The sequence below is a fragment of the Hyaena hyaena genome, unplaced genomic scaffold (genome assembly GCF_003009895.1).
Source record: "Hyaena hyaena isolate Hyena2069 unplaced genomic scaffold, ASM300989v1 scaffold_259, whole genome shotgun sequence".
Classification (NCBI taxonomy): Eukaryota; Metazoa; Chordata; class Mammalia; order Carnivora; family Hyaenidae; genus Hyaena; species Hyaena hyaena.
This window is the reverse complement of record NW_024080886.1, coordinates 1,208,347-1,231,353: the sequence shown is the minus strand read 5'-3', so window position 1 is coordinate 1,231,353 and position 23,007 is coordinate 1,208,347. Positions and strand designations below refer to the sequence as shown.

Here is a 23,007-nt window from a genome sequence, read left to right as displayed (position 1 = left end):
ATTCGGCTTTACTCACCCAGACAGCCACACGATTTCTCCAGCTGCTGGGAAACGTCTTTGAGCACCGGGGAATTTTACGATCAGGTGTCGAGGGGACATACTAGCCACCCTCCCCAAGCCATCCTGAGCCTCGACTTGGAAAGGACCTTTGTGATCATGACAACAGCCCCTGGCACTCGGGAACAGCGGCCTCAAGCTGTCACGGGCTCTTCGATGACATACAAAGGCTCCGAGGTTGGCATCTTCCAGAATTCAAGATTCTGTTTTGTGGTGCAAATTCCTGGCCGTTCAGAATATTAGATGAGGCACGGCTCGATCTTGGTTTAATCAACGAAGGGATGCTAGTTCCAAAAGACAGTAGTGTGGGCTGTAGGGCTTCCTTCGAATATCTGAGCACTTTGACGGGATGTCAGAACCCAGGGCTGCAATCTGCAATCCAGGGATGCCTGGCTTAGACTGGAGGCGGGGAGTGGTGGTCCTTGAACTTGGCTAAACAAAGTGATGCCTTGAGAGACTCTACAGAAATGCTGATTGTCCGGAGGAATTAACTCTGGAATTCTGTCGAAGTTGGGCATGAGCAACAGTCCTTTTCAAGGCTCCCCCAGTGGGCAACCAAAACCCACCAGCCTTAGTGGCCCTCTAGAAAGATCTTCAGCATCTTTGGGGCGAAGGGGGTTTGTATAGGTGTACTACCCTGGCCACGAAAACTCAGAGAACTCACCGTGGGCATTCTCAAGTCTCCCGCACCAGAGCCACGAATGGCATCCCTTTTGCGTTTTGTTACGTTCCCGTTCAGTGGTGCTCCGTTCCAGAAGGAGAGCCCGTTCTTAAATTGCTTCATGGCGCCAGTCCATCCACTCTGAACCTCCAAGCGGCAATCTATAAGGCACCTGTCCCTGGGTCCCGTGTGAACCCCACACTGAAAGAGCTGCTGGCTAGGATTCCAAAGAAACACGTGTGCCCGGAGTTGACGTTGGGCTTGAGATTCTGTCACCCGAGGGAATGGAGAGTTAGACGGCCAGCCCTGGTCTGGAAATTGCCAGTGGGTTCCAGCAACAGACACACGGTGTCCTTTCTATTGCATTTCCAATGGCTAGTTTGTCCGTGTTAGAATTTGAGAACATCCTGAGAGACAGGATTGAGCCTTCCTTGCCCGACTCGGGGTGAGGGCGAGACCTAACGTCAAGGACGGTGCCTGGAAAACTGCGTGAGATATTCAGAAGCATGGGGAACTCTGTGAGACCCTATCAATTGCTATCAGTTTCTATCAAGTTCCCAATTCCTATCAATTGGTTGGTGGCTTAAAACCATAGGCGTTCATCGTCCCTCAGGTCTGGAGATGGGAAGTGTGACATCCAGGCGGGGCGGGCTCACGTTTCCTCCAGAGGCTCCGGGGGAAGGGGAAGGTCCTTCTTGCCTCTTCCACCTTCCGGCGTTGGGGGGGGGGGTGTCTAGGCTTCCCTGTTTTGTGGGTGTCTCCCGCCCGTCTCTGACGGTGGGCATCATCACATGGCCTCTTTCTGATCTGTAATGAAACCTCCCTGTCCGTGTTTCCGATGAGGAACCTTGGGATCATGCGGGGTCGGCGCTGAGAGGCCAAAACGATCTCCTTGTCCTAATTCCATAGCAAAGATCATCTTCCCAAGTGCAATGACAGTCACAGGTTCTTCTGGAAGGTCAGAACGTGCAGCTGTCTTCTGGACGGGTTCACATGTCAGCTCCTAGAGGCGCCAGCTGGGTGGAGACCACCCCAAAGGCCTTCCGTGTCTGCCTGCACCACCTGTCAGGGCCAAGGAGACAAGCGGCCTGCGTCTTCTGCTACAGAAGGAACCAGAAGGAAGGATCCGGCTAGGGATGGCTCTGATGGACGGTGGTCACCGCCCGTGACTGGGCATCAACTATGTGACCACTTTAGTTTGTTGGGTTACGCACGGAACAGGATGCCCAAATGTGTCTAGCCAGGGAGCCTGCAGAAAAGTTAACGGACGATCTGTGAGGGATACAACCCGTGGGAGTGCCCTCCACACCCCTGCCCTCCTCTGTCCCGCGGATGCCCATGGGAGTGCCCTCCACACCCCTGCCCTCCTCCCTTCCCGCGGATGCCCATGGGAGTGCCCTCCACACCCCTGCCCTCCTCCTGTCCTGCAGGTGTCTATGGGGAGTGCCCTCCACACCCCTGTACACCCACCTGTGCCGCGGATGCCCGTGGGGAGTGCCCTCCACACCCCTGCCCTCCTCTGTCCCGTGGATGCCCATGGGGAGTGCCGTCCACACCCCTGTCAACCCCCCTGTCCTACGGATGCCCATGGGGGGTGCCCTCCACACCCCTGCCCTCCTCTGTCCTGCAGATGCCCATGGGGAGTGCCCTCCACACCCCTGCCCTCCTCCCTGTCCCGCGGATGTCCATGGGGAGTGCCCTCCACACCCCTGCCCTCCTCTGTCCTGCAGATGCCTATGGGGAGTGCCCTCCACACCCCTGTCCACCCCCCTGTGCCGCGGATGCCCATGGGGAGTGCCCTACACACCCCTGGCCTCCTCTGTCCCGCAGATGCCCATGGGGAGTGCAGTCCACACCCCTGCCCTCCTCCCTGTCCCGCGGATGCCCATGGGGAGTGCTCCACACCCCTGTCCACCCCCCTGTGCCGCGGATGCCCATGGGGAGTGCCCTCCACACCCCTGGCCTCCTCTGTCCCGCAGATGCCCATGGGGAGTGCAGTCCACACCCCTGCCCTCCTCCCTGTCCCGCGGATGCCCATGGGGAGTGCCCTCCACACCCCTGCCCTCCTCCCTGTCCTGCAGGTGTCCATGGGGAGTGCCCTCCACACCCCTGCCCTCCTCTGTCCCGCGGATGCCCATGGGAGTGCCCTCCACACCCCTGCCCTCCTCTGTCCCGCGGATGCCCATGGGGAGTGCCCTACACACCCCTGCCCTCCTCTGTCCCGTGGATGCCCATGGGGAGTGCCCTCCACACCCCTGCCCTTCTCTGTCCCGTGGATGCCCATGGGGAGTGTTGTCCACACCCCTGTCCACCCCCCTGTTCTACGGAATCCCTGACTGTCACGGTCACATCTGCATGACGATGGGCTTGAGCTCCTGACGGCAGGTCCGTGGGCCGCAGGTTGCACCCGGGACCAGGTCATTGTCAAAGTCTGGACTAGAATATGGTTTTCACCTGAACCTGGACCCAGCAGCCTGAAGAAGGCTCATGTCTCCGTGTCTCGGGAACCCACGGGTCCAAGCCGAGGGTCCAGAATAACGGGTGTGAAGGCACGGAAGGACTCGGGGACCCGGAAGCCTCTAGCGACCCAATCGTTCATGCTCCCCCGAAAGTGCCTGTGTCATCGGAACGTGTCCCCCAAACCCACTCCCTACTGTGTGTTACAGAAGGAATGTGGCACGCTTGGGTTAGGCAGCATTTAATTGTTCCTGGCACGTGGAGAAATCTGCATACAATTCCTGGCTCCCGGCCCTGTTTGGGAAACACCCAGTGTTTCTTTGGCCCCCTGACTTCCCTCAAAGGCAGGACCGCAGACAGGTGGCCTTTGGGGACAGAGCCCTGAAGGCAGCAGGTGTGAAAAATGCAGGCACGGGCGCCCGTCACAGACCTGTGATTGGTGGCTCGATGCAAGGTCTCCCCAGTGTGGCAGTTACTCCCAGAGGGTGTCTGCAGTCACGTCCGCGATGCTGGTCATCTGACAACTCGTGGCCCACAGGTGTCTCTGCAGATCTTGGTCATACGTGACCCTCAGAGACTTGGTCTCCCTCTCATTGTACAGGTAGCGGCCGCCGATTCCTTCCAGGTCCGGTGAGACGGCTGCGTAGACGGAGGTCCTGGCCCCCTCGTCTGGGGTCTGCGGGGAGAAGAAGAAGGCCAGGACGGGTCAGCCTTCTGGGCAGAGAGCAGGGGGTGGTGGGGACCCCCTCAGGAAGCTCAGGCGGGAAGCCCGGTGAGCAATGCGGCCGCACCACAGCTCCGCGGCCACGTTTCCCACGCGCACGTGCAAGGTGGCATTCCCTGGACGGGCGAATCCATGTCACAGCTTCTGCATCGCGGTCAAACCGACACGCGGACGAATGCGCTCAAAGCGATGCGTGTGTTGAGCCCACACGAGTCAACAACCGCACGAAACGGGTCGACTTGGCCAAGAGGTTCTTGGTGACGACGCAGCAGAGTGAGCTTCCCGCGGGGGGTGGAAGGGCTCCCGGGCCGTGGAAGGGCACTGCTTAGCGGGAAAGCAAAGCTCAGAGCAGAGCTGGGAAGGCAGGCGGCAGGAGGGAGGGGTGCGGCTGTGCGTCGGGCAGAGGAACGCAGGCGTGGGGCATGGTGGTCAGCCAGCACCTTCAGGGCTAGGGGCCCGAATCCAGAAGCCGGGAGGGGTCCCCAAGCTTTTGGGGAGCTCGCCTTGTTTCCTAAACTTCTGGAACTTTCTGCAGTGCAGTCGCTCAACCCTTCTCAGGCGCACGGTGGGGCTCTACGGCTGAGCCTTGAACAACACGGGTTTGATGTGCGTGGCTCTACTGAGATCAGATTTTTTTGAGAAATACAACACGGTCTTTAAATGTGTTTTCTCTCCCTTAGGAGAGTCTCAGCCTCGTTTCCGTTCTCTGTGGTGAGAATACAGTGTCAAGTACAAACGACGTACCAGATTCGGGGCTGCTTGTGCCACCAGTGAGTGTGCTCACTGCACAGTGCGCTGCTGGCACAGAGGCTTCCGGCGTCGGGGGGGTTCTGTGGACTTTCATCTGCGTGCGGTTGGCATTCACATGCGCACACACACATACACACACACACACTCCCATGCACGCAACACTCCTATGCACACACACTCCCATGTACACGCACACACCCATGCACACACACAAACTCATGCGCGCACACACTCCCACGTGCACACACATACTCTCGTGTGCACACACGAGCGTGCGCACACTCCCACGCACACACACTTCCATGGACACAGTCATGCGCGCGCACACACTCTGATGCACATGTGCATGCACATACACACACCCACGTACACACACACTCATGCACACACACTCCCACTAATGCACTGTCATGTGCACACACACTCCAATGCACTCTCATGCACACCCACATTCCCATACCCACACACTCTCATGTGCACACACTCCCATGCACACACACACTCCCTCACACTCTCGTGCACATACACTCCCATGCACACTCGCACACACCCATGCATACGCACACTCCTATGCACACACACACCCATGCACACACACGCTGATGCACACACTCTCTCATGTGCACACACACTCCCACACACACTCTCTCATGAGCACACACTCCCTTGGACACACTCATGTGACACATGTTCTGATGCATACACTCCCCCCACACACGGATGCACACACTCTCATATGCACGCACACTCCCATGTGCACGCACACACACCCATGCGTACACACACTTATGCGCACACACTCCCATGCACACAGTCTCATGCATGCACACACTCTCATGTGCACACACTCCCATGCACACGCACACTCCCCCCACACTCTCATGTGCATACACTCCCATGTTCACACACGCACATACCCATGCACACTCACACTCCCATGCACAGACACACAATGCCATGCACACACTCCCATGTGCATGCACGCACACACACCCATGCATACACATACCCATGTACACACACTCTCATGCACACTCAGACACCCATGCACACACTCCCATGTGCACACACACTCTCATGCACAGACACCCCCCCACACCCATGCACACACACACGCGCGCGTGCACACACACACACAAAGAGTCACTGAAACCACCCCCAGGCAGCCAGCCCTGCTGAGACACGAAGGGGCAGAGAAAAGAGCTGTTTCTTGGCTGTAATGCATCTTGTGGAGAATTAATCACATCCACTTACCCACCTCTCCCGCCTTAAACACATGATAGATGCTCGGCTTAGAAACGTAACCACTGATCACTTGTAGAACATTTTAAAGCCTTGGGCTCATAATGAAGACGGAAATGAGATTTCATTTGTATTCTTTAATTCCTAAATGTTTTGACAGCTCATGAAATAGACGATTTTATTCATTTCTTCCTCATTACCTCTCCTATCACATCGTAATCATCACCCATCAGAGCAATTATAGGTCATGGCCGTGTGAGAGGGAGGGTGTCATGACAGAGGGTGAGACGCACATGTGTGTATAAGCATGCACACACATTGCTCACACAGACCCACGTGCACACATGCTCACACTCATGTGCACACACCTGCTCACACTCGCCCGTGCACACCTTCTCACACGCACCCACACACGTATGCAGGCACATGCATGGACACTAGCCCACGTGCGCACACACACACGCTCACCCACAAACTCACACCGTCACACACACGAGTTTCACCCCGGAGATGAGGACACACCCAAGAGCCTCAGGACCTGGCTTCAAGTGTCTGCCTCACCACCTGTGCGCACGTGGCCGAGCCATCCACCCCATTACGCGTGTTGCCTCACCCGGAAAATGGAAATTGCAGAACGAGCTTTTCCACACAATGGTCAGGGGACATGCCTGATGCCTTATGAGTGAAAATGGAGACATTCTGGCAAATAGAGACATGATTGCAAGTGGAAGAAGTCGGAGCCCAAGTGGGCTCCTGGACGGGGAAAAGTCTCATGCGGGCAGAGGGTCCCCGCCGCTGCGTAACGAGGGGGGACGGTCCCCGGGACCCGGCTCCGGCCTCTGTGTCTACAGAGCCTTCCTGCTGAGCCGGACGGGCTGAACGAAAGCCGGGGCGCCGGACGCGAGCCGATCTGGTCCCCGCAAACTCATACGGTGAAGCCGTCGGCCCTTGGGATGGGACCGTGCGTGGGGGTGGGGTCTTTAAAGGGGGGATTAAGGTAAGATGGGGTCATTAGGATGGGCCTGACCCCGGAGGGTGGTGTCCTTACAGAAGAGGGGATAATGAGGTCACAGACAGTCACGGAGGGACGACCACGTGACGACACGGGGACAAGACGGGTCTACACGCCAAGGAGACAGGCCTCGGGAGGAAGCAGCCTGGGCCTTGCCTGCATCTCAGACTCCCGACCTCAGCCCTGCCTGCATCTCAGACTCCCAGACTCTGCTGCACCTGACCTCAGAGTCCCAGCCTCAGCCCTGCCTGGATCACAGCCTCCCAGCCTCAGCCCTTCCTGGATCTCAGACTCCCAGCCTAAGCTGTGCATGGGTCTCAGACCCCCCAGCCTCGGCCCTGCCTGGACCTCAGACCCCCGGCCTCGGCCCGGCCTGGGCCTCAGACCCCCGGCCTCGGCCCGGCCTGGACCTCAGACCCCCGGCCTCGGCCCGGCCTGGACCTCAGACCCCCGGCCTCGGCCCGGCCTGGACCTCAGACCCCCGGCCTCGGCCCGGCCTGGACCTCAGACTCCCGGCCTCTGCCGCACCTGGATCTCAGACCCCCAGCCTCAGCCCTGCCTGGATCTCAGACCCCCAGCCTCGGCCCTGCCTGGACCTCAGACCCCCAACGTCGGCCCTGCCTGGACCTCAGACCCCCAGCCTTACCCATCCTGGATCTCAGACTCCCAGCCTCCAGGACTGGGACACAATGAATGTCCATTGTTCATGACGCCCAGTCTGTGGTGCTTCGTTATGGCAGCCTGGGGAACACTGATTCAGCTACTTCAATGATGTCTCCTGTCCGCCTGGGAATGTTACCCACGGAAGGCTCCAGGGGCAGCTGACCCCGGCTGGTGTCCCATCCCAGGAAGGAGCCGTGTGCACACACCTTGTCCAGGGAGCAGGTGCCTATGCCTTCACACATCGGCTGCACAAATGTCACAGCAGGGACACACTCAGATTCTGCCAAAGAGACCCAAGAGTAGCAAAGACGCTGACAGGCAGGGGGCACTTGTTAGCCACGTGTCCAGTGAGTGCCGGGGTCCCCTATGCACTGAACGTGCACGGCCCCCACATCCACGTGGGAGCCCCAACCTTCAACGGGACGGTATTAGCAGGTCGAGTCTCTGGTGGGCAGTCAGTGTTCAGTGAGGTTCTGAGGGTGGAGGCCGCCATGATGGGTTAGTGTTCTTATGAGAAGAGGAAGAGACACCAGAGCTCTCCCTCCGTCCATCACGCGAGGACACAGGCAGACGGCCATGCGCGTCAAGCAGAGAGGCCCCAGGCCGTGCTCGGACCTCAGACTTGCAGCCTCCACACTATGGGAGATGAATACGTGGCTGCTCGAGTCTCCCCAGGCTGAGGGATCCTGTTAAAGCCACCAGAGCCAATGGATACATGTCCCAACCCCAAGCTCTACCTTTGGAAGATGCCGTGTTCTAGGCTATGAAGTTACCACCGAGGGGGAGGAACCACCCATTTCTCCTGAATCTCTTTGAGCTAGAACCCCGCACACAGCAGCAACGTTTGCCGCCATGTTGGGAAAAAGGCAAGATCAAAAGGCTTCTCTACGATCTCTACAATCCGTACCTGCAGGGTGAAGACGGAGATGATTATTTCATGACTCATAAGCTCCTCCCCAGGGAAAGAGAGCGAATAATCCTTTTTTCTCCCTGGGATCACTCTCCGGCTCATCCAGGGATGGAACGCACATCTGGAGAAGTTCACTGGAGCCCACGTCCTGCTGAGAGCCCCAAGCTCATGAGGCTCCCGCACGCTAGTGGTTGCCAACCAGGGCGGGAAAATGAGGCAGACCCTCGTTAGCTGACTTTGCCAAGGCACAGTCAATAGAACATAGTTAATGGAATTCAAAATTACTCTTCTCCAACAAGAGCACGCACATTTTGCACTCATTTGCGTCATCACACTCCCCTAACAAGAGTTTTCAACGCTGGGCGTAGACCTGCACAAGATACTCACTGCTTGTTTTCATTTAATTTTGTCGTGTTTCATATTAATCTGCAGAAACTGTCTCCTGTAGGGAAGTACCTGGGATGCAGGTACTCAACTGTGTTCAAAATGTCTGGCGATTCAGATCCGCAATGGTCAGCGTCACGTCACGGAGGCACATTGGAAAAAACGTAATTAAGACGGATACGCAGAAAGCCCCAAATCACCTCCATTCTCTCTCTGGCCTCAAGGAAAACCAAGGACAATTGACTGGCATCGAATGGAGCCCCTGCAGACCTATCGAATCCCCCAGCAAAATTTGATTATGTGCCCTCGGGCAACTGTAGCGGAGATGAGCTGTCTCCTGGCTCACACCCAGAACGAGTGTGTTTCCTGGGCACTGAGTACTGAAAAAACCAGTCACCCGCTGAATAGATAAGAAGGTTCTCTAAACAATGCTTCCCCCGGGACAAATAACATCGCCCATTTTATCTACAGCTTGTAAACAGAAAAAAGATAATCCTTGAAGACTTGTAAGATGTCTCAAATGTGAAGCCAAACCCCAAAGTGAAGTGTCTTGCTTTTATCAGGGGCAGGGGGGCCGCTGGAGAACCAGACGCCCGCTGGGGGACCGGGGAAGAGGGCTCGGTGTGTTTATAGTTAAAGGTTTTCTCTGCGTGAAGCCAAGGATGGAGCTGGGAGCTACAGACCCTGTTTCAATTCGATTCAGCACAGCAAATGCTTATTAAATGCTCAGCAATATTTTGTTGGCTCTCGGGGCAAAGAAAGGCAATTTTGAAAATAACCCCCATCACCCTGGAGCTTATTACAAGAGAGAGGGGCTGTGGGCCGACGGTTGGGCACACATGGATGAAAAAGAAAAGTAAGAACGGCGCTAAATGCGATACAGGATGGAATCTGAAGCGTGCTAAATAGAGCTGTAAGCAACATACAGTTGCAAGGAAACATGAATGCCTTATAATTACATAATTATATAGGGCTTTACAGTTTTGGAAATGCTTTCACATATATTAGGTTAGCGATTTTCACAACAGTCTTATGAGATATTATTATCCAGAATTAAGAAATTACCGAAGCGAGGGGCATTGCGGATGGTGGGGAGGATCGGGGTGCGGTGGCGCTGAATGCCCACATCCCCGTTCTTCCGTACACCCCCAGCCCTCTCTGCCTTGGTTCTGAATCCGCCTCCCATCCCCCATGCCTACGGCTTCATTTTTCATCTCCTTCCATGTCTTCGTCTTTGAAATGAAAAGCGGACTCTCCTCTGAGCCACAGATGCATATTCGTGGCAGCCCCGTTGGTATGTGGAAGAGGAGACCCTACTTACCCACGTCAAGGTCAAGCATCCCCAGCACCCACTGCCCCATGTCTTGGGCAGGCACCACCTGCCCAAGGTTAGGGGACCTTTTCTTTCCTCACTTTCCTAAGTCAGAGACCCTGGAATTATCATCGAGTCTATTTTTTCATACGCCCGAGTAAGCAGTCAAGATGTCTCGATTGTACCTTTGGACTAGTGTTCAAATCGAACTCCTTCTCTCCCTCTGCACCACATCCAGCACCACCTGCAGCAATGCAACGGCCTCTAAGCAGCCCCCAGATGCCTTCATGTCTTCCGGTCCATCAGACGCCCCGCAGGCTGGATGGGTCGGGTCCTGTTACCTCACTGCTGACGTGCCTCGACCGGCATCCAGACCAACCATCCTAAGTAGGCCATTGGCTTCTCATGGATGGTAAGCCTGTCTCCTGGACAGGCTTTGGAATGGGGCTGGGAAACAGCTGCTCTTGGGAGAATGGAGACCACGGGGAGCTCAGTTCATTTCTCAGTCTTGGGTTCAGATGGAAGATACGGGTGAGAAAGGGGTGGCGTCAGTTTGAGCCCCCGCCATCTTGACCCACTTTCTGCATCACAGATAGTCCCAGCATGGCTCATGCTGCTTGGACCCTCCCCCAGTGTCCAACCCACCTTCAAAGGCTCCAAGCCCGGCAAAGCTTTCGCCTCCTGCCCCCAACACTAGGGTAGACCACGGCCACCATATGTGTCCTCCTGGCAGCCATGAAAAGGCTTGGAGTCAAACCAAGTGATAAGTAGTTGAGTTCCCATCGCGCTGGTGCAACCATGGGAAGTGCCCACCCTGAGGCCCCAGTGAACACTCTTGATCGCTCCCTGCCTGGAAGGGAGTCTGAGTGGACATCACGCATGGACTCGCAGCTCCACCCCTCCTCCGGGATCCCATCTGATTGCCTATAATCATGATACACCTGACAGGTGCGTCTTGTCCACCTGCTCCACCGAGGAAGGAGCTGAAGCCAACACACTTGGCAAAGAGAACAACACTAGTTTTGAGAGTTGAGATCCAAGGACAGCTAACCTTCCAGGGAGTTATTGCAAACTTGGTGGCTTAAAACGGCACAGATCCCCTATCTTGAAATTCTACAAGGTCAGAAGTCTAAAATGAATCTCAGTGGGCTAAAACCAGAGGGTTGGCAGGGGCTGTCTTCCTCCGGGGCATTCCAGGGGAGAGTGCGTCTCTTTGTCGCCTCTTTCTCCAACTCGGACCCTCCCTCTCCCCCTTATGAGGACCGCTGCGATGGCATTGCGCTCTCCTGGATCATGTGGGATCTCCCACAACAGGTTTGATTCCGGAACGGAAGACGAATGGTGGTAGGTCCCTACAGCACGACAGAAGGTCAGCTGAAGGTCGTTATCATACTGTGCTTGAATCCTGATGAACGATGGGGAGGGGGTGTTGAAGCGATGGTGGGGAGAAGGACGTGTGCCTTCGAGTCGATTAATTAAACCTGCCATCCTCCTGACACATCCATCAAAAAGCAATCAAGTGACCCAATGGCTGGGCTGATCCAAATGCATATTAAAGAGAACCAACCATCACCAGTCACTTATGATGTGGTGACCTGGGCACGCTGTACTGTCAGTTCGATCCTTTTTAATCGGAGACCAACGTATAAAGTGATCTCGAAGAGGCCTGGGATTGTCCGACACGGGCCCCACACGGACATCTAGATGCACCCAGCACTGAGAACTGGGCTCTGTGGTGGTCCCCACCCATCGTGAGGCAGTGAGGCAGGTGGATAGGGATGGCGTCCTAACGCAACGGTCCCAACACGGACAGATGCCGGTTTTCTGCATCGGCACTGGCGTCCCTGGGTCTCATGACCCCACAACCCCCGAAGAGCTTCATCTACACTCGGACGGAGCCTGAGAAAGTAGAGATCTACCGAGTAGGCTTGTCTGGTGAACACGCTAAGCCTCCCCTCTTTACAAATGTACAAGCCTCCCGGCTTTTCTCAAGGAACTAAGTGGCTCGCCCAGGTGAGTGATTCTGAATTTGCAACCCAGTCCATGTTTTCTGGAGGTTTCGTGTTCTAAAACAACGCCACCGAGTGCTAATAACAGGACACGAAGACGCGCAAACACGTGCAAAGAAGTAATACGTGTATACACAGTGATCATGGAAGAAAGGACATCGTAGCCTCTGCTGTGCCACGTCCTGTGTTCTTTTCCTTACTCCACTGCTGCTTCATTTCCATGGTAACGACTACTCTCTGACTTTTGCAGCTTCCATAATTTTCTCATACACTGAGGCGTCATAATGCAAACAGCCCCCCCCCCCCCACCGCCACGGTTAACTGTCATCCAAATGGGCAGATGTTGTGCAACGTGTCCCCGGGTGGTCACAGCCGGGTCTGGGACACGCCGAATGTGGATGCTTTCTTAGTGCAAGAAAATACTTCCAAATCCCTTTGCTTGAGGACACAGACACCAAATGATGAGTTGGTAGGAAGGCAAATTGAAAAGGAAGGGAGGTAATTAAGCCCTGAAGGGAGCTCAGGGGTGCCGCTGGTCCCCGAGAGGGGCCTGGGTGAAACCAGGCGCGGGCGCGGTAGGCAGACCTCGAGAAAAGGTCCCCTAACCGTCCTCATTAACTCCAAAACTTGAGGAAACGGACAATTCTCGAAGGGACGAACCTGTCAGCACTGACTGAGGAAGAGGGAGGAATCCTCAAGAAAGCAACACGCATTAAAGAAAATTTTCAAAGCTCAGTTGGAATTATCCTTCTGGAAATTCGCAAACCCGGAGAGCTTGGAAATGCCGATATTTCGAGGCTTCAGATGCAGACACTTGTCATGATAATTAGACTATTCTGAACCACAGGAGAGAAAAATACAAGGCTGGGTGGGGTGGGGAAGACTTCTCAATTCTCTTATTTTTTTTTGCCTTTTTTTTTTTTAAAACAAATCATCAAAACGTAAGTATCCCAACTTGACAAAGACCGCACAGGAGGGGCCCAGTATTTCTGGGGTAAATATCAATCCAGACGTCCCCAGTGAAGTGCCTGGGGAATGGGATCCGCTGGTGTGTTGGAGAATAATGATCTACGACAGCGAGAATTGTTCTAGAAATCAGGGCCCATTCATTCTAAGGCAACGTACTGAACCACGTGATCCCAATAAGGGACATAAAGGAAAGAAAGACATCATCATCTCTCTAGATCCCAGTCAGCAAACGTTTTCTGTAAAGTGCCAGGTGTTAAATCTTTCTGGCTTCATGGGCCATGTGGTCTGTGTCGTAACTACTCAGCTTTGCCGTTGTAACACAGGCAACGTGTAAATGAACAAGTGTGTGTGTTAATAAAGTTTTATTGACAAAACCATGTGGCCACTCAAAATAGCAAGTAAGATACGACTCACCTACACCATCTATTATTTAACTGCGTGTAGAGTAGGTAAGAACATTTTCAAGAGAGGCACACATACGACAAAGAAGGGGCGGGGATGTGATTATATCTGCACATTAAATAATCATCTGGCCTCACAAACTGAAGAGTGAACATCCGTTAAGAACAAGATGTCAGTGATAGAAAGAATATAGATGCAAAGGCCTGAGGCGTTCTCAGTACTTGGAGCATGTTTGTGTAAAACTGTCCTTGAGAGCCCAATGGAATCCTCCGGAACACGAGAACATAGAACCTTCCAGAACCTTCTCAGGCTAGAGCTCACTATGTCCCTGGGACAGAAGCAGCAGTAGGGATGTACGGTGGATCCTTTACAGGGAGGTTGTTAGAAACCCCCCAAGAACTGGAATCAACCCAGATGTTCCTGACCAGGGGATGGATCTAAGCTGTGTTGTATTTGCACACGGAATACTTCACAGGGATGGGATTGAATAATCTACTTCCATATGCATGAAGAGGGATAGATTTCAAACATTTGACATGGAGAATTGTGGGTTAAATTGGGTCCTTGCCCCCAAAACACATTTTGAAGTCTTAGCCCCAATGGGATCAAGGGGGCATTATTTGAAAAGAGGGCCTTTGCAGATGTGACTAAGGATCTGAGATAAGAGCATCCTGGATCAGGGGGGTCCTAAACCCAATGACCAGTGTCCTTGTAAGAGACAGAAAAGGAGAGACACAGACACAGAGGAGAAGTCACGTGAAGATGCAGGCAGAGACAGGAGGGACGCAGCCACAGGCCCAGCAACACAGGAGCCCCAGAAGCTGGAAGATGGAGGAAGGACCCTCCCTGGAGCCTCTGGATGGACCACAGCCCCTCCCTGTCCGGATCTCAGGGGTCCCACCCCCCCGGATCTCAGGTGTCCCGCCCCCCCTAGATCTCAGGTGTCCCGCCCCCCTAGATCTCAGGGGTTCCGCCCCCCCGGATCTCAGGGGTCCCGCCCCCCCTGGGTCTCAGGGGTCCCGCCCCCCCGGATCTCAGGTGTCCCGCCCCCCCGGGTCTCAGGGGTCCCACCCTCCCTGGGTCTCAGGGGTCCCGCCCCCCGGATCTCAGGTGTCCTGCCCCCCGGATCTCAGGGGTCCCGCCCCCCCTAGATCTCAGGGGTTCCCCCCCTGGGTCTCAGGGGTCCTGCCTCACACTGGGTATCAGACTTCTGGCCTCCAGAGCTGGGACAGGATGAATTTCTGTGGTTTTTGCTGTTAGGTCTGTGGTCATTTGATACAGTTGCCCCAGGAAACTGATCTACTGAGCAAGAAAGAGCAAATCACACATATTATTTTGTTGTATTGACAGTTTGCAGTATTTCTAACGAAACCTCTTCACAGCCGGAGCAAACATCAAGGCATCATAAGACAATCAGGAATAAATGCGAGAGGAAAAGTATGGCTATTGACTGAGAATTAATGAAACACGTGTGCAAAGCATTAGGCTCCCGGTCAGCACTTGGGGGATGCGGGGCTCTGGGCCTCCCCTCCGACCAGCAATCATTCTCAGACACCCACAACCCAGCTCGATTCTGACTCTCCCTGGGTGTGGCATCAGATCCCGCGGGGTAAGACTGCCCCTTGTCCCCCCAACTGCAGACGTCAATCCCAAACTGAGGGGGTCACTGGTCCGTAGAATGGAGGTTCCTCCAAACCCCTGCACGGGCGCCATTCATCTTCTAGAGCGGCTCACAGAGCTGGGGAAACACGTCCTTCCCTACATCACGGGCATACTATAAAAGGTCTAAGTCAGGAGCAGCCAGATGAAGAGACACACGGGGGCGGGGGTGGGGAAGGCGTGTGGAGTTTCCGTGGGCTCGGCGGGTGCACCTCTGTCCCCAAACCTTCACGCGCTCACCAACACAGAAGCTCTCCAAACCCGGTCCTTTAGGGACTTTAGGGAGGTTTCGCCATGTAGACGTGACTGATTAGCTCATGGGCCACAGGGGACTGACTCTAACTCCAGCCCCCTCCCCTCCCCGGAGGTCAGAGGGCAGGGCAGAAAGTGCCACACATCTAACCACGTGGTTGGTTCACCTGTTAACCGGCCCCCAACCTAAGGGGCTTCTTAAAAGTCCCCTCATTCACGTAACAAAAGACAAGTCTATTGCTCTCCTCACCGGAAATCCCAAGGGTTTAAGGAGCCGCCTGCCAGACAGGGACGGAGTCCAAACACGTATTTTTATTATAAATCACGGAATCGGCAGCATCAGGAAAGGCACCAGCGAAGGAAAGACAAGGTATTGTCAGACAGCAAACGTCAGCATGTGCAGTCTCGACGTCCATCGGCTTCTTACAGGTCTTAGCCTCCATTACACGACCTGACTGTGTCCTGCAGGCCCTCAGTCCCTGTCGTAGTGTGTTGTTCTGTTCTGTTCTATTCTATCCCATATTATTCTATTCATTCTAGTCTATTCTATCCCATATTATTCTATTCTATCCCATATTATTCTATTCTCTCCCATTTTATTCTATTCTATTCTATTCCATATTATTCTATTCTATCCCATGTTATTCTATTCTATTCTATTCTATTCTTCTATTCTATTCCATTTTATTCTATTCTATTCTATCCCATATTATTCTATTTATTCTATTCTAGTCTATTCTATTCCATTTCACCCCATCGCATCCCATCCCAATCTACCTGATTCTTTTTTTTTTTTTTTAATATTTTTATTTATTTCTAGGAGAGAGAGAGAGACAGTGTGAGCAGGGGAGGGTCAGAGAGAGGGAGTCACAGACTGAAACAGGCTCAAGGCTCTGAGCTGGCAGTCAGCACAGAGCCCGACGCGGGGCTCGAACCCACGAACCGCGAGATCATGACCCGAGCGAAAGTCGGACGCTTAACCGACTAAGCCACCCAGGCGCCCCGAAAGTTGTGCTTTTATTTTTTTAAATTTTTTTTGTGTGTTTTATCTATTTCTAGGAGAGAGAGAGAGACAGTGTGAGCAGGGGAGGGTCAGAGAGAGGGAGTCACAGACTGAAACAGGCTCAAGGCTCTGAGCTGGCAGTCAGCACAGAGCCCGACGCGGGGCTCGAACCCACGAACCGCGAGATCATGACCTAAGCGAAAGTCGGACGCTTAACCGACTAAGCCACCCAGGCGCCCCCCAATCTACCTGATTCTAACCCATGCTACTGTATTCCATTCTATTCCATCCTATTCTGCTCTATTCTACCCTATTTCACTCTGTCCTTACTGTAAAAAGCTGGCAACAGCCCAAACATAGAAAGACAGGACCACTGAGTAAATACACAGATATGTGCTCATCATCCATTGTGTTTTCTTCAGGTTGCCAGTGATCTAAAAGCTGGTCTGGAAACAAACACACAGAGAGGGAAGGGGCAGAGAGAGGGGAGGTGTGGAAATGGGCCCTCGGGGAGGCCCTGTGGGAGCAGAAGAGTGAATTCAGAACACAGAGCTGCCACGTGCAGGGATGTAGGAAACGAGAGCCTTCGTCTCCAGGATCAGCGGTGAAGGAGGGGCTTCCGGACACACGGGTGGGACTGCGAGCCATCAAAAGTATGGCTCCTTTCAAGCACCTTCCAGACTGAAGGAGGAACTCGTTCTAACAAGCAAAAACGTGACGGGGGAGGGGGGTGGTATCTGTAAACATGACATCAGCACACAAACCACACAGTTCCAACACGACAAAACCAAACTCCACACATTTTCACACCTTTGGCTCCATCTTGGTTTACATGTGAGGCCTCAAGTCGCAATAAATTTGGGGACGGGGACACAGGAGGCACATGCTTAAATCTGCCCAATTGTCACTTGTGGGGATGAGCACTGGGTGTTATATGGAAGCCAAGCTGACAATAAACTATTTGTAAAAAAGAAAAAAAAAATCTGCCCAATTGTGCAGAATTTTTTTCTGAACCAGCGTCTCCTGGTGTGAAAATGGCAAAGGACGTGAACAAATAATGCACTCAAGAAGCCACGTTCCTAAAGGGGGATTCGGATGGTGGGTAGAGCCACAGATGGGGTCTCTGTGATTCCACAGCCATGAGTCTGACGCCAAGAAAGGATCCTGGGTCATGCACCCCCACTGTGCATGGTAATTCCCATTCGACGGAATCTGGGCTCTGCTGGTGGCTCAAGGCGCGGGTCCCGGGAGAGCCCAGAGGCGGGCAGTTCACAGCAATTACTGTCCCTGGAGGCACGCGCCCTGCCCCCCATGATCCTGGACCTGGTCGCCTGTGATCTTGTGACTCCGTGCTGAGGAGGAAATGAACACCACCCTCCCCGCCTCTGCTAAGAATCCAGAAGCCGCCGGATGTGCCTGCGTCCCACGGCGGGGCCAGCGTCCCTCACAGAAACAGGATCATGGAAATGAGCAAGTGATTGTACCGAGGAGCTAGATTCCTGTCCGTTAAATAGAGGATCTCACTGATCATTTACAAAAAAACACACAACAAACAAACAAACAAACAAAAACACGTAAATTTAAAAACACAGACGTAGATGGGCTGCATGTTAGTTTTTGTGATGATGATGACTGTTTATGGGGGTAATGGGACCAGCAACCGAATTGTACGAAAAACGAAGCTGGATATAGCTGGTCGTCACAGCACTTGGCAAACGCAGACTGGGAAGGCTGGACATCCAGAACACAACAGAATAGAATAGAATAGAATAGAATAGAATAGAATAGAATAGAAAGAATAGAATAGAAAAAATAGACTAGAATGGAATAGAAAGAATATACTAGAATAGAATAAAAAGAATGGAATAGAAATAGAAATAGAATAGAATAGAAAGAATAGAATAATATGGGATAGAATAGAATAGAAAGAATAGACCCGAATAGATTAGAAAGAATATACTAGAATAGAATAGAAAGAATGGAATAGAATAGACTAGAAAGAATAGAATAAATAGACTAAAATAGAATAGAAAGAATAGAATAGAAATAGAATAGACTAGAAAACAAAGAGTAGAATAGAATAGAAAGAATAGAATAATATGGGATAGAATTGAATAGAATAATATGGGATAGAATAGAAATAATAGAATGAATAGAATAATATGGGATAGAATAGAAGGAATAGAATACAATAGAAAGAACAAAATAGAATAGAAAAAATAGAATAAAATAAATAGAATAGAATAGAAAGAATAGAAAGAATATACTAGAATAGAATAGGATAGGATAGGATAGAATAGAATAGAATAATATGGGATAGAATAGAATAGAATGAATAGAATAATATGGGATAGAATAGAAGGAATAGAATAGAATAGAAAAAATAGAATAAATAGACTAGACTAGACTAGATTAGAATAGAATAGAATAGAATGGAATGGAATGGAATGGAATAGACTAGAATAGACTAGAATAAGGTGGGCCCACGTCACGGGCCCTCCGTGACCGCCAGGGCCCCACGTGACTCCCTCAGACTGGGAGGGTCCCGGCTGCGAGCCAAGGCCCTGGCGTGAGCCGAGGGGCACCGGGCGCATCCGGGTGGTGCCCATGAGCCCAGGTAAGGACGCCGAGGGACGCAGAGAGAGGAGGCTCCTTACACAGACAGGGGTGCAGAGGACGCCCCAGTCCAGAAGCAGGGGGAAGGCGGACCCCAAAGCACACGTGCATCCACTTTGGGAGGCTCAAGGCGACCCCTCCCCACGCCCTCCCAGAGCGCAAGGGTCTCCAGGGACCCAGGAAGCAGACGCGAGACAAAGAAACCACATTCTGACGCCGACCAGACTTCGATTGCGAAATGCGTGCAGCGCAGCCGGGTGCCCCCCCACCCAAGTCCAGTGTCGGCTCCGCGCAAAGGCAGCACCCCCGGCTCCCACCCCCGCCCGCCCGACGGGCGCAGCGGCCGCCCGGGAACCGCGAGGCGAGCGCCGGAGGCTTACCTTGAATACCCACCAGCCAAGCACCCTCTGGACGAGACGCGTGCCCCAGAAGACGTGTCTGTACAGGTCCGTGTCGACCACCCCGGGGTCCACCACGTTGGCGGTCACGGGGCTCCCGCGGGCGGCCAGCAGCCTCTGCAGGTGGTAGGCGAACAGCACGAGGGCCAGCTTGCTTTGCGCGTAGGCGCCGTGTGGGGAGTACGAGCGGCTGCAGACACAGCGCGGGACACGTCAGACACCTGCGCCCGGCTCCTGGGTCCCTCAGCTGCCTGGGTCCCCGACCTGCCTGGGTCCCCCACCTGCCTGGGTCCCTCACCCTGCCTGGGTCCCCCACCGGCCTGGGTCCCTCACCGGCCTGGGTCCCCCACCTTCCTGGGTCCCCCACCTGTCTGGGTCCCTCACCTGCCTGGGTCCCTCACCGGCCTGGGTCCCTCACCTGCCTGGGTCCCTCACCTGCCTGGGTCCCCGACCTGCCTGGGTCCCCCACCTGCCTGGGTCGCTCACCCTGCCTGGGTCCCTCACCTGTCTGGGTCCCTCACCTGCCTGGGTCCCTCACCTGCCTGGGTCCCCCACCTGCCTGGGTCCCTCACCTGCCTGGGTCCCTCACCCTGCCTGGGTCCCTCACCTGCCTGGGTCCCTCACCTGCCTGGGTCCCTCACCTGCCTGGGTCCCTCACCTGCCTGGGTCCCTCACCTGCCTGGGTCCCTCACCTGCCTGGGTCCCTCACCTGCCTGGGTCCCTCACCTGCCTGGGTCCCTCACCTGCCTGGGTCCCTCACCTGCCTGGGTCCCTCACCTGCCTGGGTCCCTCACCTGCCTGGGTCCCTCACCTGCCTGGGTCCCTCACCTGCCTGGGTCCCTCACCTGCCTGGGTCCCTCACCTGCCTGGGTCCCTCACCTGCCTGGGTCCCTCACCTGCCTGGGTCCCTCACCTGCCTGGGTCCCTCACCTGCCTGGGTCCCTCACCTGCCTGGGTCCCTCACCTGCCTGGGTCCCTCACCTGCCTGGGTCCCTCACCTGCCTGGGTCCCTCACCTGCCTGGGTCCCTCACCTGCCTGGGTCCCTCACCTGCCTGGGTCCCTCACCTGCCTGGGTCCCCCACCTGCCTGGGTCCCCCACCTGCCTGGGTCCCTCACCTGCCTGGGTCCCTCACCTGCCTGGGTCCCTCACCTGCCTGGGTCCCTCACCTGCCTGGGTCCCTCACCTGCCTGGGTCCCTCACCTGCCTGGGTCCCTCACCTGCCTGGGTCCCTCACCTGCCTGGGTCCCTCACCTGCCTGGGTCCCTCACCTGCCTGGGTCCCTCACCTGCCTGGGTCCCTCACCTGCCTGGGTCCCTCACCTGCCTGGGTCCCTCACCTGCCTGGGTCCCTCACCTGCCTGGGTCCCTCACCTGCCTGGGTCCCTCACCTGCCTGGGTCCCTCACCTGCCTGGGTCCCTCACCTGCCTGGGTCCCCCACCTGCCTGGGTCCCTCAACCTGCCTGGGTCCCTCACCTGTCTGGGTCCCTCACCTGTCTGGGTCCCTCACCTGCCTGGGTCCCTCACCTGCCTGGGTCCCCCACCTGCCTGGGTCCCCCACCTGCCTGGGTCCCTCAGCTGCCTGGGTCCGTCACCTGCCTGGGTCCTTCAACCTGCCTGGGTCCCCCACCTGCCTGGGTTCCTCCTGTGTCTGGGTCCCTCACCGGCCTGGGTCCCCCACCTGCCTGGGTCCCTCAGCCTGCCTGGGTCCCCGACCTGCCTGGGTCCCTCACCTGCCTGGGTCCCCCACCTGCCTGGGTCCCTCACCTGCCTGGGTCCCTCACCTGCCTGCGTCCTTCAACCTGCCTGGGTCCCCCACCTGCCTGGGTTCCTCACCTGTCTGGGTCCCTCACCGGCCTGGGTCCCTCACCTGCCTGGGTCCCTCACCTGCCTGGGTCCCCCACCCTGTCTGGGTCCCTCACCTGCCTGGATCCCTCACCCGCCTGCATCCACGTGCCTCCCCCCTGCCATCAGCCCCCGGAGTTTCCTGAGGTTGGGTTTCGACTCCCCCTGACATGGGTCTTTCCTGTCTGTAGAAACTCCATGCGGCCTCGGCGCTCAGGGGCCATGCAGGTGCCTGGCGTTCGTTACCCTCAAGAACGAGCAGAAAGCCCAACATTTCAGTTCTCTCTGGTTGCCTTTACCTTTTATTTTATTTTCTTAAAGATGTTTATGTATTTATTTTGAGAGAGAGCAAAGCACTAGGGAGGTGCAGGGAGACGGACGGAGGGAGAATCCCAAGCGGGCCCGGAGCTGTCAGCACAGAGCCCCCCGCGGGGCTCGAACTCACAGACCCTGAGGTCACAACCTGAGCCGAAGTCGAGAGTCGGATGCTCAGCCAACTGAGCCGTGCCTTTAACATGAAGATGAAAGCAGAGCCCAGAGCCCAGCTCTGCAAGCCTGGGGTAGATGGGACCTGCCTGTTTTTACCTTTCCAGTCATTTTTTAGATGCTTACATTTCATCACCAACACAGAAGCCCAGGTTTCAGTTTTGTCAAAGTTGAGATGTTTTAGCTTCCTAACGTGCTTTCCCTATGATTGCAACGTTTTTATTTTACTAATTATTCATTCTTAAAAATATTTGTATTTATTTCTGAGAGAGAGACACACAGCGTGACTGGGGGAGGGGCACAGACAGGGAGACACAGAATCCGAAGCAGCTCCAGGCTCCGAGCTGTCAGCACAGGGCCCGACGTGGGGTTTGAACCCATGAAACGCAAGGTCATGACATGAAGAGTCCCACATGTGGTCGACTGAGCCACTAAGAGTACAGTTGGTGAAGGAGGTTGCACACGTCCTCACCACACAGACTCCAGAGTCTCGTTTACACGGGGGTTTATGCACAGTGGTGCACATTCCACAGCTTTGGGCAAATGCACAACGACATGGAAGCCCCACTGTGGTCCCACAGAATAGATGCCCAGGGGCGTGATCTCTGGGTTGCGTGATGAGGGTGTGTCGGGCTCTGTAAGAAAGCACCAAAGTGTCCCTTCTCCAGTGGCGGCACCAGGCTGTGTCTCTGCCAGCACTGACACACAGCTCCCTGTCTGCACGTGCTCGCCATCCGTCCATCCATCCATCTGTCCATCCATCCACCCATGTATCCATCCATCCATCCACCATCCATCCATCCATTCATTTATGCATCCATCCATCCATTGATCCATCCATCCATCCATTGATCCATCTATCCATGCATCCACAATCCATCCATCCACCATTAATTTATCCATCCATCATCCATGCATCCATCCATCCACCCATCAATCCATCCACCATCCATGCATCCATCCATCCACCCACCCACCCATCCATCCACCCATCCATCATCCATCCTTCTAGCCACCCACCCATCCATCCACCCATCCATCCATCCATCCATCCACCCACCAATCCACCCATCCATCTATGCATCCATGCATCCATCCATCCACCCACCCATCCATCCATCCATCCACCCACCCAATCATCCACCCATCCATCATCCATCTTTCTAGCCACCCACCCATCCATCCATCCATCCATCC

At 54.7% G+C, this 23,007-nt stretch overlaps 1 protein-coding gene across 1 annotated transcript in view; it reads right to left on the bottom strand.

Annotated features, from left to right (window-relative positions):
- Window positions 1-3,400: 3,400 nt before the first annotated feature.
- The window catches only part of DHRSX (dehydrogenase/reductase X-linked), a 116,341-nt gene continuing 96,734 nt past the window's right edge, over window positions 3,401-23,007 (bottom strand). Inside the window, exons 6-7 of the mRNA XM_039245286.1 lie at window positions 19,463-19,670; window positions 3,401-3,851 (exon numbers count right to left, since the gene is read on the bottom strand). Coding sequence (XP_039101217.1) covers window positions 3,648-3,851; window positions 19,463-19,670 — 412 coding nt within the window. The 3' untranslated portion in view covers window positions 3,401-3,647. The remainder of the gene's footprint in view (window positions 3,852-19,462; window positions 19,671-23,007) is intronic.